The sequence below is a fragment of the Trichomycterus rosablanca genome, chromosome 18, assembly GCF_030014385.1.
Source record: "Trichomycterus rosablanca isolate fTriRos1 chromosome 18, fTriRos1.hap1, whole genome shotgun sequence".
NCBI classification, from domain to species: domain Eukaryota; kingdom Metazoa; phylum Chordata; class Actinopteri; order Siluriformes; family Trichomycteridae; genus Trichomycterus; species Trichomycterus rosablanca.
In genome coordinates, this window is record NC_086005.1 from 8,642,337 (window position 1) to 8,659,181 (window position 16,845).

Sequence of the window (16,845 nt, forward strand, 5' to 3'; positions counted from 1 at the left end):
CTTAATAATAATAATATACTTAATAATAAATAATAATTAATTTAATTAATAATAATAATAATAACAATAATAATAATAATAATTAATAATAATAATAATAAATAATATACTTAATAATAAATAATAATTAATACAATTAATAATAATATACTAAATAATAATTAATATACTTAATAATAATAATAATACTAATAATAACAATAATAATAATTATTATTATTGTTATTATTATTATTATTGTTATTATTATTATTATTATTATTATTATTATTATTATTTATAACCATGTGGTAAAGTTTCAGAGATAGTTTGTAATTTATTATCTGGTCACTGACTAAACAAAGCATTATAAACAAAAATAATTTGTTTTGATTAAAGAAGAAAACAAACTATGACATCAGGTCGATACGTTTACTCATCCCCGAAACAGTGACGTCACTTAGTTCCGGTGCACCGTCCAATCCCGGGGCGGGCCGCGACGGAGCACGAAACTTCAGCGCGTCCCCGCCTCTCTCCAGAAAGCCACAGGTGCGTCCTCTTTAAATGCGCGCTCCCGCCACTTCCCGCTGATTTTCATCACAAGGTGTGGCTGCGCAACAACAGGTGCTTCTCTCCAAACTCCGTACACACCGCAATAAGAGGAATTAATCCCGGGTATTTAGGAGAATATTTTTGGAAACTTTAGGCGCACAGGTCGGTTCTTTAACTGGAGTTATTTTAGTGAACTTTGGGATTTCACCAGAAGCTCGATCAGACAGGACAGAGGTCTTTCAGGACAGAGGTGTTTGGTGTAGTTCTTACAGAAAGAGGGGGTAAGAAAGAGAAGATGGCGAATAAAGGGTTGCAGTTGCTGGGCTTTGTTCTGGGAGTTATAGGGCTGGTGGCTCTGGTAGCTGGTACTATCATGCCCCAGTGGCAGATGTCGGCATATGTTGGGGACAATATTATCACTGCTGTAGCCATGTACCAGGGGTTGTGGATGTCCTGCGCCTTCCAGAGTACCGGCCAGATGCAGTGCAAGATCTACGATTCAATGCTGCAGCTCAACAGTAAGAATTTTTTTATTTCATAGATTTATAAATTATAATCCCAGGATTTGTCTGCAAACGCTTATTACTGAGGATTTTGGCTTCTTCTTTTTATTTAATTTATTTATAATTATTATACTTATCACTGATCTATTTAAAAATCCTATTGTATTAATTGTATATATATATATATATATATATATATATATATATATATATACAAATATGCAAATACAAATGTGCTTTTACTGGTTAAATATTTTCTTTCATTTCAGCCAGCCTAAAAACACTAAAACTATTTTAAATAACTATTGTTGCTTAATCCTAAATCCTCATGCACTCATTGCTTGGTTATATATTATTGTATATGACTTATATGAATTCATATTGTTAATTGTTCAAATGAGCTGTATGTCGTTATTCAGGCAGTGTCTGGGTTGGTTTACATTATTAGTATTTGTACAGTTGAGCTTGTTAGACCAGTTGCTTCGTGATAAACACTTCAGGGAAAACGGATGACTAGTGCGCATGCGCGGTACCGCTTACCTCCTCACACAGCATTGTTAATAATTGAGGACGTTTTTGGCTGCGCTGTTTGCTGTCTGAGCCAAAACTATAACTCATTTTAAGCTAAGCCAAGAATCCCCGTTCTTCATACACAAATCCTATTTTTATTTCTTTCATGTCTTTGAATTAGGTTGGTAGAGGTGGGTGATAGGATCTGCAGTGAGATGTGTTGTGTATATAATACACTGTAGCCGGGGGTGGGGTTGACTTCTGTTTGAACAATGGTGCTTGGTTGAATCTCTGAGGAACAGTAGTCTGTTTTGGTGTAAAGTGTTTTTCTATGCCACACCCCCAGGATATTCACCTGTAGGCTGGGAAGGTCCATTGTTTCCCTGAGCAGGGTGAGGTGAGATCTGAGATGCATCAGTGCTTCAGGGTTAAAGGGACATTGAGCAGAAAAGAGAACTGGCAGATGAATAAACAGTAATTATTGTGAATATCATTTCTCTTTTCTGATCTGTGCTTGGCTAATCAGAGAGCATGTTATTTCTTTTAAAAAAGACATGATTGTTCTGTTGGAAGGAATGTGTGCACCCGAGTCTATGGCACTATTAAACATGAGATGATCTATTTAAAGTCAATGCTCCACTATTTTAGCCTTGAGCAGGAGAATGTTGATGTGCTTGGGTTAGCCAGTGAGTAATAATTACACAGGAAAATTGTGTCCCTCCCCTCCTCGGTTACACAGGTGGAAAGTCCTGAAAGTTTCAGTATCAGGTAGAAGGGGGTGGGAATATATGGGCTGACCTTTCGTCATCCAATTTGCCTCTTTACTAGGAAACGAGGCTATGCAAATTCCAAATGGTGGTAAGGTAAAGGGGTAAAACACCTGTGTGGTTCAGCTTTAAAAATAGTTTGGTGAAAATTTAAACCTATCTGTTTATGGTTAGTTCATGTGCCTAATCAGTCCCGAAGTTAATAAATATAATGAATGTTCTGGCTGAATCACAAATTCACCTTAGAACATCTATAGCACTCGGAGATGAAATTGCTGTGTGCTGGCTTTTTACATGCAGTTTAAAAACTAATTCTGAATCTGAATGTCCCAAATCCCTACAAATACATGATACTAAAATGCACCTCATTGGTGCATCATTTGTACCTTTTCTTAAACAGCTTAAGGTTAAGGTCCTGACCTGAGGATGTTGGTCATTAACTTTATGCAATTATATATAGTTACAGAGGGCAATTACATTTTGCCTACTTGTTCCTTATTCCTAATATTGTAATCTGAAATCAGAAAGCTTCTTCTGTCTTACATGCCAAATTCATATATTTTTTATACACTTGGCAGTCGTGCCATTGTGTACTTAGCTATCAGTTTGATAAGGCTTATCAATTTTACACCGCTTTATGACGTTATCTTTCTCAGCAAACAATAATACAAATCACTTCAGATAAAACCGGTGCAATATTATAAGGGAGAATCAGATTAATATGGTTAATTTAAATAATATAGTAAAATAGAATAAAAGTAATTCATTTTCAAAACTAACCCACCCCTGCAGAGATCCTGGGTTTAAATCTAAGCGGTGGTATTGGCTGACCGGGCATCTACACAAACATGAACGCCTGTGAGTTGGAAGGTTGGAATAGCTGAAGCCCTGCAATAGATTGGTGCTCAGTCAAGGATATTTCTGCCTTGTGTCTACTGTTTCCAGCGAAAAATCAGTTAAATGATTCATTAATTAACTTTCAAATATCACATGTTCACAAATAACTACACAACTTGTGCAAGTTATTTGCAACTAATACACTAAAAATGACTGTGAAATAGCACAACTCTACTTTGTTTGCCTTAATAAATATATAACACAGGTCAATGTTAATTTTATTTAAGACCCAGTCACAACAGGTCAGTCAGCAGCCTGAAGCTGATGAATTAAATTGTGGAAATGACTTTGATAGTTGTATTTTTAAGTAAAAAGAGTTAGCTTAGCTGGCTATCAGCGACTCAGACAGATGGGCAGATTGCCAACAAACACTTGTGGTTAAGAACTTTGTGAACATGCAAGAACTGATTTGATTTACCAAACAGGACGTTCAATTGTATTTGTGAAAACTAACTGTACTACAATGGAGAATCATGTCCAACCAAAATATTTGTCTGTCTGACCACGCCCGCTTCATGAAACAACACAAAAGGTAGTATTTATTTCTACAGAAGTGGATGCTGTGCTAACCATAAACTTGGACATGCAATGGGGTATGCAGAAACCAGTGTACATGCTGTGCTTTTCATTTGAGTATCTCTGTAAATAAGATCCTCAGTTTGTTCTAGAATGAGACTAAACTGAAGTAAAATGTTAAGTAAAGAATCTTGGTGAAAAGGACCTTTCTAATACGCATTCTATTTAAGTGTGGGAAATCGTTGCTGTAAACAAGCGAGTTTTAAACCCTGTTTCGGTTTGAGTTTCCTACCCGCAGAAATGCATTTTGTACCACTCACATTTTTTTGTGAGTTTTTTTTCCTTCCTTTGCCCTCAATTTACTCATTTCCAATTCCCAATTGCAATTTCTCCATCATTTGCAGCACACAAGCCGTGGCTGGCCACTTCTTTTTACCTGTCAGAGGTGTAGTGTTGCATGTAGCTGTACCACGTAAATACATTTCAAGCTAAATGTAATAGAAATGGAACATTAACTTTCTAATTGGCTGCAGCATGCTAACAGGTATACGTGTTGGTAAAAAATAGGGAGTTATATAAATTAACATAACCTTCTGGTAGCTACGTGTTCATTCTTGTAATGAATTTAAACTCTAGTGTTTTTTTTTTTTTTTTTTACTACTACCAAAAGGTTTTGTGTGACACTGAAGATAAAGATGTGTGGTCAGATTCCACTGAAAAGGCCAAGCCCTCAGATTTTGAAGAGAAACACTGCTCAGCATAGTGAAACCTGACACTCATGCTCTCCTGTTCCATATTTGTTCCCCTATTACTCTGACTGGTCAGACCTGTTCTTGTATGCTGTTCTCACACACACACACACGCGCGCGCGCACACACACACACACACACACACACACACACACACACACGCACGCGCACACACACAGTCTCAAAGGAGGCTTCCGGATGGAACCAGTTCTCGGCGCACCTGATTGCAGGTGGAGAGGAGGGGGATGGGATTCAGTCACATAAGATCCAGTTGGGGAATGAATGTGGGAGCTTTTTAAAATGAACAATAGATCCTGTATAGAGTGCAGTTGGTCCTGATGCCACTTTGTAGTCGGTAAACACAGACTTCAAATATTTAGCCAGTTGATAAGTGAAATTCCAAAAGTATATGTAGCGTGTTAAGTTTTTGCTTTCTTTATAAAAGCCCCTTTGAGCATCAAAATCAGAGGAGAAAAACTTTGTGTCCACATGCTGCCCGGCTGAACAGATCTGATCTTACCACATGATTGCAAAGAGGTCATTTCAAAAATGCCAGTTTCATTGCCAAGGCGGCACCATCAACATCATCCAGTACAGTTAGGACAGTAACTTTGATTCATTGGTTTCCTAAGTTCCTTAATGTATATTACTTTGTGACATAGCCTCCTAATTCTCACAGCTCCAGACTGACTACAGCAGATGACTTCTCCATTTTAACTCCCTGCTGAGAGGAAGGTTGTCCAGATTGTCAAATGCAACAACCACCAAAAACTAATTAACAAGTCAAAAAAGGGGGGATGGGAACTGCTTCAAAACAGCATTTTGACTGACGTTGGATTTTTCTCCTGACCTTGACTGAGAGACCTGTGCTATGTACTTTGTGGCACAATTTAATTCTAAATGTATTTTCCCACCCCCCCTCAGTACAGATAGTGTTATTGGACAATAAATAACATTTATTTTCCTCAAAGAATTAAATTGTTTGTGTTAAAACCACCTTATCATTGTTCCCCTTTTAAAATCACAGGCATAATGAGGGCAGCTTCCCATCTCACCTCTGATTGGCTGTGTAATACTAAAACTGCCCGTCAGTGGTGGAGAATAAACAGCTGTAGCACGACCTTCAATTTAGGGTTTAATCTCTGTGTTCTGCTGTTCTGGTGTCTGTAGTAACCTTCAGTTCTGAAGAACAAAATCATCCAAAATTCCTTTGTACTTTTGGCCTGTTACTTTTAGTTTTATGTCATTTTAACTTTGTCTTTAAGGTTTTTAAAAGCTGATTAAGAGCTTTAATGAAACACTATATGTTCTCCTTCGTGTTGCCTTAGTCATGGTTCCTGTTCTGTCTAAATTACGTTCAGGTTTCAGGTTTGTGTGTTCAACATAATGGTGGCTTAACTGATAGCAGCGTTTGGTCAAACCGGTTTCTCTTCACTGAGGTTCTTTTCTTTACTACATGTTCCTTCTTTTATGAAGTTGAAAGAATCCTGTGTGCAAATGTTTCAAATGTACGTACTTTTCTTTTAGATGGTTTATTTTGATCCCTCGAACTCCTGTATTAATTTTAACATTTTACACCTGAATTGCAGAAACAAGTCTTTAACTTTTATCCTTATACAAAAACTCTGGATGTTAATGTAAAATGTAACAATAAATAGTAATAAAAGTGCATTTCTGAGTGGGTAAATGTGAGCTCTGTTGCTTTTTAAGTCAGAATTCTTGTGCTACCAGAAGTCTGTCTTCACCCTGAAGGACTTTGTGAAGGAGTTTGTCCTTTACACATATCTCGAGTTGTGTTAACCAGACTGAGCAGCCTGTGTTTATTTATTTCAACCCTTTCAAATTAAGATTTTTTTTTTCTGCATCTGATTGATGTAAAGAACCATTTGACTCATTGTTGGAAGGTGAAGATCCTAGGTTTATCATTTCAATTGGTTTCTTTTATTAAATAGTGGAATCGACTGGAATGATCTATTTTTCCATGTCATTTGTATTTTTTGTTTTTGGAACCTCCTGTTTTCCCCTAAGAATGTGGGTAGAAACCATTAGATTTAAAAAAAAAAATTCTAAATCTTTCATGACTATGAACTGAAAGTTAAAAGTTCCTTTGTTGCTTCTAGAGTTCTAAGTTTTAATTCGAGTGTTCTCTCTGGTTTTGTGTATAGGTTCTCTCCAGGCCACTCGTGCTCTGATGGTTATTTCCATCCTTCTGGCCGTGATCGGACTGGGTGCTGCTTCCATGGGCATGAAGTGCACAAACTGTGGTGGTGATGACAAAGTAAAGAAGTCTCGCATTGCCATGACTGGAGGAATCATTCTCCTTCTGGGAGGTGAGTTCTAGAGCTTAAAATATGATGCACAGCCTCATCTAGCTGTTTAACAAGTTCCATAAGAAGTTGCTCATATGAAGTACCCTGCTGTACTATACAGCAAAGCATTGTGGGTTGAAGGGATTCATTGGCTTTGTTCATACATAACTTCATCCAGATGTAAAAAATCTGGTTGAATTATCTGACCATATGTTTTCTTTTACAAAAAAGATATGATTTGCAGGTTTGGTGTAAAGTGCCAAGCTTACAGCTCTGACCTCAACCCTGTTTCATATCTTTGGGATGTATTGTAATGTCGACGGTGGGATAGTACTTTCCATTTAACACCTGACCTCACAAAGGCACAAATTCTCACAGACACACTTCACAATCTTGTGGAAAGACTTTACTTTAGAGGGGGCTTTGAAGAGGGGCAAACCAAAAATTACTGTCTACAGTTTTACAGAAATAGGTTGCCTAACAAGCTGTTAATCAGGTGTCCATAAACTGTTAGTATATTTGACCAAGCATAATTTGCTAAGCATAATTTGTGTCTTCTGTTTGGTTTGTAGCTTTGTGTGCCATCATCGCCTGCTCGTACTTCTCTTACCAGATCATCCGGGACTTCTACAACCCCTTCACCCCTGTCAATACAAAGTAAGCTAGATGCATCTCCTATAGTTCCACCATGACCGATGTTTATTTGATTTCCACCTGGCTAAATCATCTGACCTCTTCAAAAAAGGAATTTTGTATCTTCTTTAGTTCCTAAATTAATACCACTTCTGCTTTCTCTACAGGTATGAGTTTGGAGGGGCCATTTTCGTGGCTTGGGCTGGTTCTTTCCTGACACTTCTTGGTGGTGGCATGCTGGCTGGATCCTGCTCTAAGCGCCAGTCCAATCCCAGATACCCGAACAAGAGTCGGCCCCCCAGCAGCTCAAAGGAATATGTCTGAGTGCTATCTTATGCCTTGAACATCAGGAATAGCAAAAGCTCAGGCTAGTAGAAGTTCCTCTGACAGGCTGAAGATATCAGTAGATCAGTGGGACATTTTGCTGGCTTGCTGCGATCAATTTTTAAACTATACATGTTGCTTCCATTGTTTTGGTGCCTTTTCATTTTTTATCATGTTTTTTACCATTTGCATTTTAGCATAGTCCCTCTGTAGGTGGTGTGAAACAGCTTTTTAGACTGAGCTTTGAGTTGTGTTGCACTCGGCGGAAATTATCTGACTTCTCTAGTAGCTACTGTACATGTTACTGCTTTTAGATGATCCAATAGCACCCATATTTCTCCTCCTAAGAGTCTGTACATAAAAACTGTTACAAAACCTTTACTGTTACCAAATTTGTTACCCAAAGCTTTTAGTGACTTGTCACTTCCATATTTTCTCTTTGAACAGTCACGTTCTAGTTTAAGTTCTTGTTTGTTCCCACACAGTGATGCTTATCAAGCTTTTACAACGAAATGTCATTTTATAAAACGTGTCCTTTTTTCACATTGGTCACATTCCTGCCATTCCAACCTTCCCAAAAATGTATTCTTACACTGATAACACTAAGGTAGGATTGACCTTTTAAAGAAAAGTGGTCTATTTTTAAAAGATTTGGTGTGTTAGATGTGGATTTGGCTTTACTTTTGTCTAGTTTCTCCTTGGCCTGCCTCTCCATTTCTTACACAACCCCACTTTTTAAAATGTTTTATAATTTTATGCAATTAAATTGTATGTAAATAAACTAGACTTGAATGGTTGATATTTTTTCCTTTCCCTTTGATACGGTGGATTCATAAAATCAAGTAAACAAAAACGTTGTATTGCTGCCACAACATGATTTTACATGTGTTTCATATATACATGTATTATTTATAACAAGATACAATATATATTTATAACAATATATCGGCAAAAGCTTTGCTAATACAGGATCTGTGTTAAAACTTTAGTAGTCTGTAAATAAGGAACATCTATGAGAATATAAATCACCTGCTGGTTCTCTGATGAACATCACCAGGCTAGAGTAAAAGTAGACTGTGCTCCCTTCCTTATTTAATTTTTCTGCATAATTGTTTGACCTTGAAAATGCTTTCATTTTCAGCATGAAGCAAATTCTTTAACCCAGAGTGACTTAGAGAAGAGCTTCCTCAGTAAACATCTTGCTCTAGTATAAGTAGACAATGATTAGAGACAGAAATCTGCTGAAACCCTGTTAGAGCAAAAGCACAGGTAGAAGGTTTTTAAAGTATAAAAGTAGGTGCAAAGTACTTTTCAACTTAAGTGCTTAGTAAAGAGGTAATGAAGGTCTTTACTCTTAGCGACTCAGATGTTTAAACAGATGGAAAGTTCATTCCACCACCTGGATGCTAGTACAGAGAATAGCCTTTACACCTGCTTTTCTTAAATTCTGAGTGGTGGATCAAGACAAAGACTTACAGTGCCTTGCAAAAGTATTCAGCCCCCTTGAACTTTTCAACCTTTTGCCACATTTCAGGCTTCAAACATAATGATATGAAATTTTAATTTTTTGTGAAGAATCAACAAGTGGGACACAATCGTGAAGTAGAACGAAATTTATTGGATATTTTAAACTTTTTTTAGAAATAAAAAACTAAAAAGTGGGGCGTGCAATATTATTCAGCCCCTTTACTTTCAGTGCAGCAAACTCACTCCAGAAGTTCTGTGAGGATCTCTGAATGATCCAATGTTGACCTAAATGACTGATGGTGATAAATAGAATCCACCTGTGTGTAATCAAGTCTCCGTATAAATGCACCTGCTCTGTGACAGTCTCAGAGTTCTGTTTAAAGCGCAGAGAGCATCATGAAGACCAAGGAACACACCAGGCAGGTCCGAGATACTGTTGTGGAGAAGTTTAAAGCCGGATTTGGATACAAAAAGATTTCCCAAGCTTTAAACATCTCAAGGAGCACTGTGCAAGCGATCATATTGAAATGGAAGGAGTATCAGACCACTGCAAATCTACCAAGACCCGGCCGTCCCTCTAAACTTTCAGCTCAAACAAGGAGAAGACTGATCAGAGATGCAGCCAAGAGGCCCATGATCACTCTGAATGAACTGCAGAGATCTACAGCTGAGGTGGGAGACTCTGTCCATAGGACACAATCAGTCGTACACTGCACAAATCTGGCCTTTATGGAAGAGTGGCAAGAAGAAAGCCATTTCTCAAAGATATCTATGAAAAGTCACCTGGGAGACACACCAAACATGTGGAAGAAGGTGCTCTGGTCAGATGAAACCAAAATCGAACTTTTTGGCCACAATGCAAAACGTTATGTTTGGCGTAAAAGCAACACAGCTCATCACCCTGAACACACCATCCCCACTGTCAAACATGGTGGTGGCAGCATCATGGTTTGGGCCTGCTTTTCTTCAGCAGGGACAGGGAAGATGGTTAAAATTGATGGGAAGATGGATGGAGCCAAATACAGGACCATTCTGGAAGAAAACCTGTTGCAGTCTGCAAAAGACCTGAGACTGGGACAGAGATTTATCTTCCAACAAGACAATGATCCAAAACATAAAGCAAAATCTACAATGGAATGGTTCACAAATAAACGTATCCAGGTGTTAGAATGGCCAAGTCAAAGTCCAGACCTGAATCCCATCGAGAATCTGTGGAAAGAGCTGAAAACTGCTGTTCACAAACGCTCTCCATCCAACCTCACTGAGCTCGAGCTGTTTTGCAAGGAAGAATGGGCAAAAATTTCTGTCTCTCGATGTGCAAAACTGATAGAGACATACCCCAAGCGACTTGCAGCTGTAATCGCAGCAAAAGGTGGCGCTACAAAGTATTAACGCAAGGGGGCTGAATAATATTGCACGCCCCACTTTTCAGTTTTTTTATTTCTAAAAAAAAGTTTAAAATATCCAATAAATTTCGTTCCACTTCACGATTGTGTCCCACTTGTTGTTGATTCTTCACAAAAAATTACAATTTCATATCGTTATGTTTGAAGCCTGAAATGTGGCAAAAGGTTGAAAAGTTCAAGGGGGCTGAATACTTTTGCAAGGCACTGTATGTCATGAATGGTGTGTGGTATAGAATAGTTCTTTAATCAATCAATTAACCATATGTAACTACCGTGTTTCCCCCGAAAATAAGACATCCCCTGAAAATAAGACCTAGTAGAGGTTTTGCTGAATTGCTAATCATAAGGCCTCCCCCGAAAGTAAGACCTAGCAAAGTTTTTGTTTTGACCGTACGCTGTCCCTGCTGTGCTGTACGAGTGTGCTGTGGTGAGCTCCCCCTGGTGGCCGGAAGCTGCAATACCGTCCCTGCTGTACAAGTGGCTCAGTATACATATATACAGTATATACAGTATGTATATATACAGTGTATCACAAAAGTGAGTACACCCCTCACATTTCTGCAGATATTTAAGTATATCTTTTCATGGGACAACACTGACAAAATGACACTTTGACACAATGAAAAGTAGTCTGTGTGCAGCTTATATAACAGTGTAAATTTATTCTTCCCTCAAAATAACTCAATATACAGCCATTAATGTCTAAACCACCGGTAACAAAAGTGAGTACACCCCTTAGTGAAAATTCCTGAAGTGTCAATATTTTGTGTGGCCACCATTATTTCCCAGAACTGCCTTAACTCTCCTGGGCATGGAGTTTACCAGAGCTTCACAGGTTGCCACTGGAATGCTTTTCCACTCCTGCATGACGACATCACGGAGCTGGCGGATATTCGAGACTTTGCGCTCCTCCACCTTCCGCTTGAGGATGCCCCAAAGATGTTCTATTGGGTTTAGGTCTGGAGACATGCTTGGCCAGTCCATCACCTTTACCCTCAGCCTCTTCAATAAAGCAGTGGTCGTCTTAGAGGTGTGTTTGGGGTCATTATCATGCTGGAACACTGCCCTGCGACCCAGTTTCCGGAGGGAGGGGATCATGCTCTGCTCCAGTATTTCACAGTACATATTGGAGTTCATGTGTCCCTCAATGAAATGTAACTCCCCAACACCTGCTGCACTCATGCAGCCCCAGACCATGGCATTCCCACCACCATGCTTGACTGTAGGCATGACACACTTATCTTTGTACTCCTCACCTGATTGCCGCCACACATGCTTGAGACCATCTGAACCAAACAAATTATTCTTGGTCTCATCAGACCATAGGACATGGTTCCAGTAATCCATGTCCTTTGTTGACATGTCTTCAGCAAACTGTTTGCGGGCTTTCTTGTGTAGAGACTTCAGAAGAGGCTTCCTTCTGGGGTGACAGCCATGCAGACCAATTTGATGTAGTGTGCGGCGTATGGTCTGAGCACTGACAGGCTGACCCCCCACCTTTTCAATCTCTGCAGCAATGCTGACAACACTCCTGCGCCTATCTTTTAAAGACAGCAGTTGGATGTGACGCTGAGCACGTGCACTCAGCTTCTTTGGACGACCAACGCGAGGTCTGTTCTGAGTGGACCCTGCTCTTTTAAAACGCTGGATGATCTTGGCCACTGTGCTGCAGCTCAGTTTCAGGGTGTTGGCAATCTTCTTGTAGCCTTGGCCATCTTCATGTAGCGCAACAATTCGTCTTTTAAGATCCTCAGAGAGTTCTTTGCCATGAGGTGCCATGTTGGAACTTTCAGTGACCAGTATGAGAGAGTGTGAGAGCTGTACTACTAAATTGAACACACCTGCTCCCTATGCACACCTGAGACCTAGTAACTAACGAGTCACATGACATTTTGGAGGGAAAATGCTCAATTTGGACATTTAGGGGTGTAGTCTCTTAGGGGTGTAATCACTTTTGTTGCCGGTGGTTTAGACATTAATGGCTGTTTATTGAGTTATTTTGAGGGAAGAATAAATTTACACTGTTATATAAGCTGCACACAGACTACTTTTCATTGTGTCAAAGTGTCATTTTGTCAGTGTTGTCCCATGAAAAGATATACTTAAATATCTGCAGAAATGTGAGGGGTGTACTCACTTTTGTGATACACTGTATATATATATATATATATATATATATATATATATATATATATATTTACAGTATATAATAAATGTTCTTTTTTTTTTTGTTCAACAATAAATGTGAATTCTTCTTCATGGAAAAATAAGACATCCCCTGAAAATAAGACCTAGCGCATCTTTGGGAGCAAAAATTAATATAAGACACTCTTATTTTCGGGGAAACCGGGTAAGTATTGGCTTTATTAGGCCAAATAAAAATTCAGCAATGACAAATAGCTTAAAGGTCTCATGCCACAATCAAAAGAACTTTTATAAATTAAACGTTAATAAAATATCTGTAAAATGTTACTAAGGCTATAAAACTTCAGTGAACCACACTGAGAGTCAATATCTTTATCCTAAACTGTGGTATTTCCCCTCAGGAGAGTATATATACTATAAGTATAAGGTCATCGAGGTCAATGAGGGCGTTCACATACTTTTAGACGAATTGTGCACCTACTCACTAGTCATTAGTGAACATTATGTACTTCCACATATATAAATTAATTATTAACAGTAACACTTGCTCAAAATATTATTATGCAATGTCATATTTTCTGCATACCACCACATTAACAGTAATTGGGAGGTTGCTGAACTGGACATGTCACTGCCTTCTTTGTACATGTAATAATTTTTTTAAGTAATACTAATAATAGTTTAAAATGTAAGAGTAATTTATATTGATGTTGCTTAATTCAATAAACACCCCCCAAAACACACAAGAGCATAAAGTAATAGTTCATAAACACCCACAACACACACAAGCATTAGTAAAAATTATTTACACATGCAATCCATTTGTATTTGACAGCGTATGAAGGATTTATTCATTCATTTATTTTTACTAGCTGCTTTATCCTGTTCGAAAAAGCTACCCAGAAGCACAAACTGAGAGGCAGGAATGCAACTTTCACAGGATACCAATCCACCACAAGGCTTTCACGTTAATGCAAGTGTATTATTTTAGTTTGTCTCCACCTACCGGTGCAACGACTAAAGATCAATTAGTGAAAGACTAAAAAAAAGCTGGTTTTCTTTTCTTAAAGCACACAGACATGTAAATTATGTCATCATTCCAAACCAGTTATGTATCTTTCACAGAGGTACATTTATTTATTTATTCAGGAAACCAAAGTACCAACGGTAAAGCTTATAGGGACACATACAGAGAACACACCAAACTCTTTGCAAAACTATGCCCACTCACCCAATTGTAATGGATATTTATTCAGGAACCACATATTTACTGATAAAAAGGCTACAAAAAGACACAATTTGTGCTATAAAAATCACCTTTTGTACAACGGCAAATCGAAGAAATGTGTACTTACATCAGCTATTTTAGCTTTTATCATTTTACATTACAAATATTTATTATTAAACTATTATGCTAAAATATCAAGTGTGAATGTTTTGTTTTCTGGAGTCAAATATAAACAATGTTTATATAACATAAGTTTATTTGTATGCGACTCGAGTCAAGTGCGACTCTACAGCTCGAGTGCCCATCTCTAATTTAGACATGGTGCCTGTTCATTACAGGGAAACACTCACTCGTCTAATGATTCACTTATAAAACAATGTGGAAATAACATATTTTAGTTTAATTTAAATATTTAAATAAAATAATTACATGTTTTTACAGTTTTAAACAATTCGAGGATCTTTCATGTCATGCTTTTACAATATTCCATTATAAATTATTGTACTTTCTTTCTTACATGTAAAAAAAATCATAAAAGATTTCTTTATGCTGTTTATGCTGGAAACCAAACCAAAAGGTTTAATGCTACAGGAGTTTTATGTAGATAGAATTAGAACCATAATATTAGACCATACATATTTTATACAATAATGATGTATTTTATACAATGTTTGACTTTCTACATCTACTTCTACGCTCATTCATTTAGAACAACATCCTTCACATTGTTATTTGGTTCAAACTAAAGTGTATACTGTTTATACTGTATATTAGAACAAAACGAGGGAACATTTGGGAGTTTCGTCTGTTGTTTTTACTTAAACTGTATATTTAAACGAACACAAAGCTTTGATTTGTTGCTGGGAAGTCACGTGATCGAGAGTGAACAGGCTTCATGACGTCATACAGGTAAGAAAGGTGAGGCTGGTTTCTCCTGCGTGCTGATGAATGGGACCTGGTGTGCTGGTGTAAATCTGGTGTGATGGTGGTGTGGGGTCAGAACATTTATATCAAACACATTAGTAATGACTGACCTCTCATCCCCGAGCTGTGTGGCTTCCCTAAATTTACTCCATGTGGCTTTTTTCTCCAGGTACTCTAGTTTCCCTTCACCAACCCCCCCTATAAACATATAAATATATACATGAATAATTATATAAATAATTCTCTTCAGTGAAACAACATGAAGATACAGAATAATTAATTCCACCTAATTAATATAAAGTTCAATGAGAAATTAGACAGTAGGCGTAAACATTGCGCATGCGCATTTTGAACAGAAATGTGACTTCTGAAACGCGAACCAACTTGATTTAAGTCTGAATTTGGACATGCGCGGTCTGAACATTAGCAAATAAAATAAATTTGAAGCACCTGTTGTAGTTTGTAACCAGTTCTCAGATTTTGGTGTTCATTTTACCTCCAAACCAGATCAGGTCGAATTTATATACGGCACGATCAGACAATTTATTAAAGCTATTAGTAGAGCCGGTGTGTTCTTCACAGTGGTCTCCAAATCCTACTTCTCCAGCTTTGATGCACAGCAGCGTGGAGATCATAACTACTGTAAGTTTATATACAACTGATCAAATACTCTTAGTGTGGAATTTTTTCTGCTCTAAATCACTTTCTGAGCCCACTGAACTAATGAGGTGAATCAGTGAGTCAGGTACATAGTCAGGTCGATTCTCAAGCAACTTTTGAAGAACATGCTTTGTTTTGAGAGTTTGTGTTTAAAAGTTTGTGCACCCCTGTTCAAATTTCATGTTTTTCTGATGTTTACACAAGGAAACAAAACGAAATAAGACATTTCCTTGCACATTTAGAGCACAGTTTCTTTGTATTTGATGAATTTAAGAAGAAAGTGTATGCCATGTAATGACTGATGATCTCTGAAGTACTACTTCAGTTATTTAGGTCGCTAGTAAACAGCCTGATGGCTTTTTTTTAAACAATGTGCTCCTTTTTTTTGGCAATTTTAATGGCCCGCTCTCTACACTTCACCCTTTGGCCCTTTTTAATGTGCATAATGATGCAGTTCATATTATCCAGTCTTGTTTTTCTGCCCAGATGTTCCTTGTGATTTGTCTCATTGTTTTCTGAAACTGTTTTGGGTTCATGCTTTCTGTGAGAAATGCATCATCACGTAGCAGATTCTATGATTTGACCTTGTTTTTCAGTTAGACTGAAAAGACTGACTATAGCTGGGGGCTTAATAGCAGGTGTTCATATATAAAGGTTGAGTTTGACTGTAGCAATTAAAAGTACATATAACGCTGGTTGTGAAGAGAAAATAGATTTATTTTCATAAGTTACTCTCATGGAAAATAAAATGTGGGATGTCTTGATTTAAACTGAACTGACAGTTATTTGCACACTTGGAAAACAAAAGCCTCAGATGTAGTTTCCTCATGAGTGATCCTTCAGGTGTTCCCAAACAGCTGTTTATAAAAATCCTTCCAGCAAGTCCTGGGTCTTCCTTCCTATGATCTCTGTCCTGTGTGATGGGCCTGAAACTGCTCCAGTTAACCATTCCAGAGTGCATCTTCTCAAGGTTTTCAAACCACTTCATTTATCTCCTTTAGATTCAGTGGTGCAGCAGCTTTACTCTGAGGTTTTCTTGTATGTCCGAGCTTTAGATCATATTACAGAGAGTAAGTCTAATCACATGAGGAAGAAAACTCATTTCTGCTTCTTGTGGCACCACAGAATTGTACAATAACTACAAGACTGTGGGAACTAATCCAATTCCCTTCTCCATCATACACTTATTTTTCCATCAGTCATTATCCTGAGGACGTTTTCACTTCAGGCATGTTTGTCCCTTCACCTCAAGAAACCAACCCACTCTTTTTTACGA

General features: G+C 37.8%; 1 protein-coding gene across 1 annotated transcript; it reads left to right on the forward strand.

Annotated features, from left to right (window-relative positions):
* The first annotated feature begins 633 nt into the window (after window positions 1-633).
* On the forward strand, window positions 634-8,527 carry cldn7b (claudin 7b). The gene is made up of 4 exons (XM_063013991.1): window positions 634-1,049; window positions 6,639-6,803; window positions 7,355-7,439; window positions 7,583-8,527. The coding sequence occupies exons 1-4, from the start codon at window positions 827-829 to the stop codon at window positions 7,737-7,739; spliced, it is 630 nt and encodes a 209-aa protein (XP_062870061.1). The 5' UTR covers window positions 634-826; the 3' UTR covers window positions 7,740-8,527.
* The last annotated feature ends 8,318 nt before the right edge of the window (window positions 8,528-16,845 follow it).

Excerpts from the sequence above, each read along its gene's own strand:
- cldn7b (XM_063013991.1), top strand. The coding sequence starts at position 827 with ATGGCGAATAAAGGGTTGCAGTTGCTGGGCTTTGTTCTGGGAGTTATA. Across the intron at positions 1,050-6,638 it reads TTCAATGCTGCAGCTCAACA|GTTCTCTCCAGGCCACTCGT; the intron begins GTAAGAATTTTT and ends TTTTGTGTATAG. Across the intron at positions 7,440-7,582 it reads TTCACCCCTGTCAATACAAA|GTATGAGTTTGGAGGGGCCA; the intron begins GTAAGCTAGATG and ends CTTTCTCTACAG.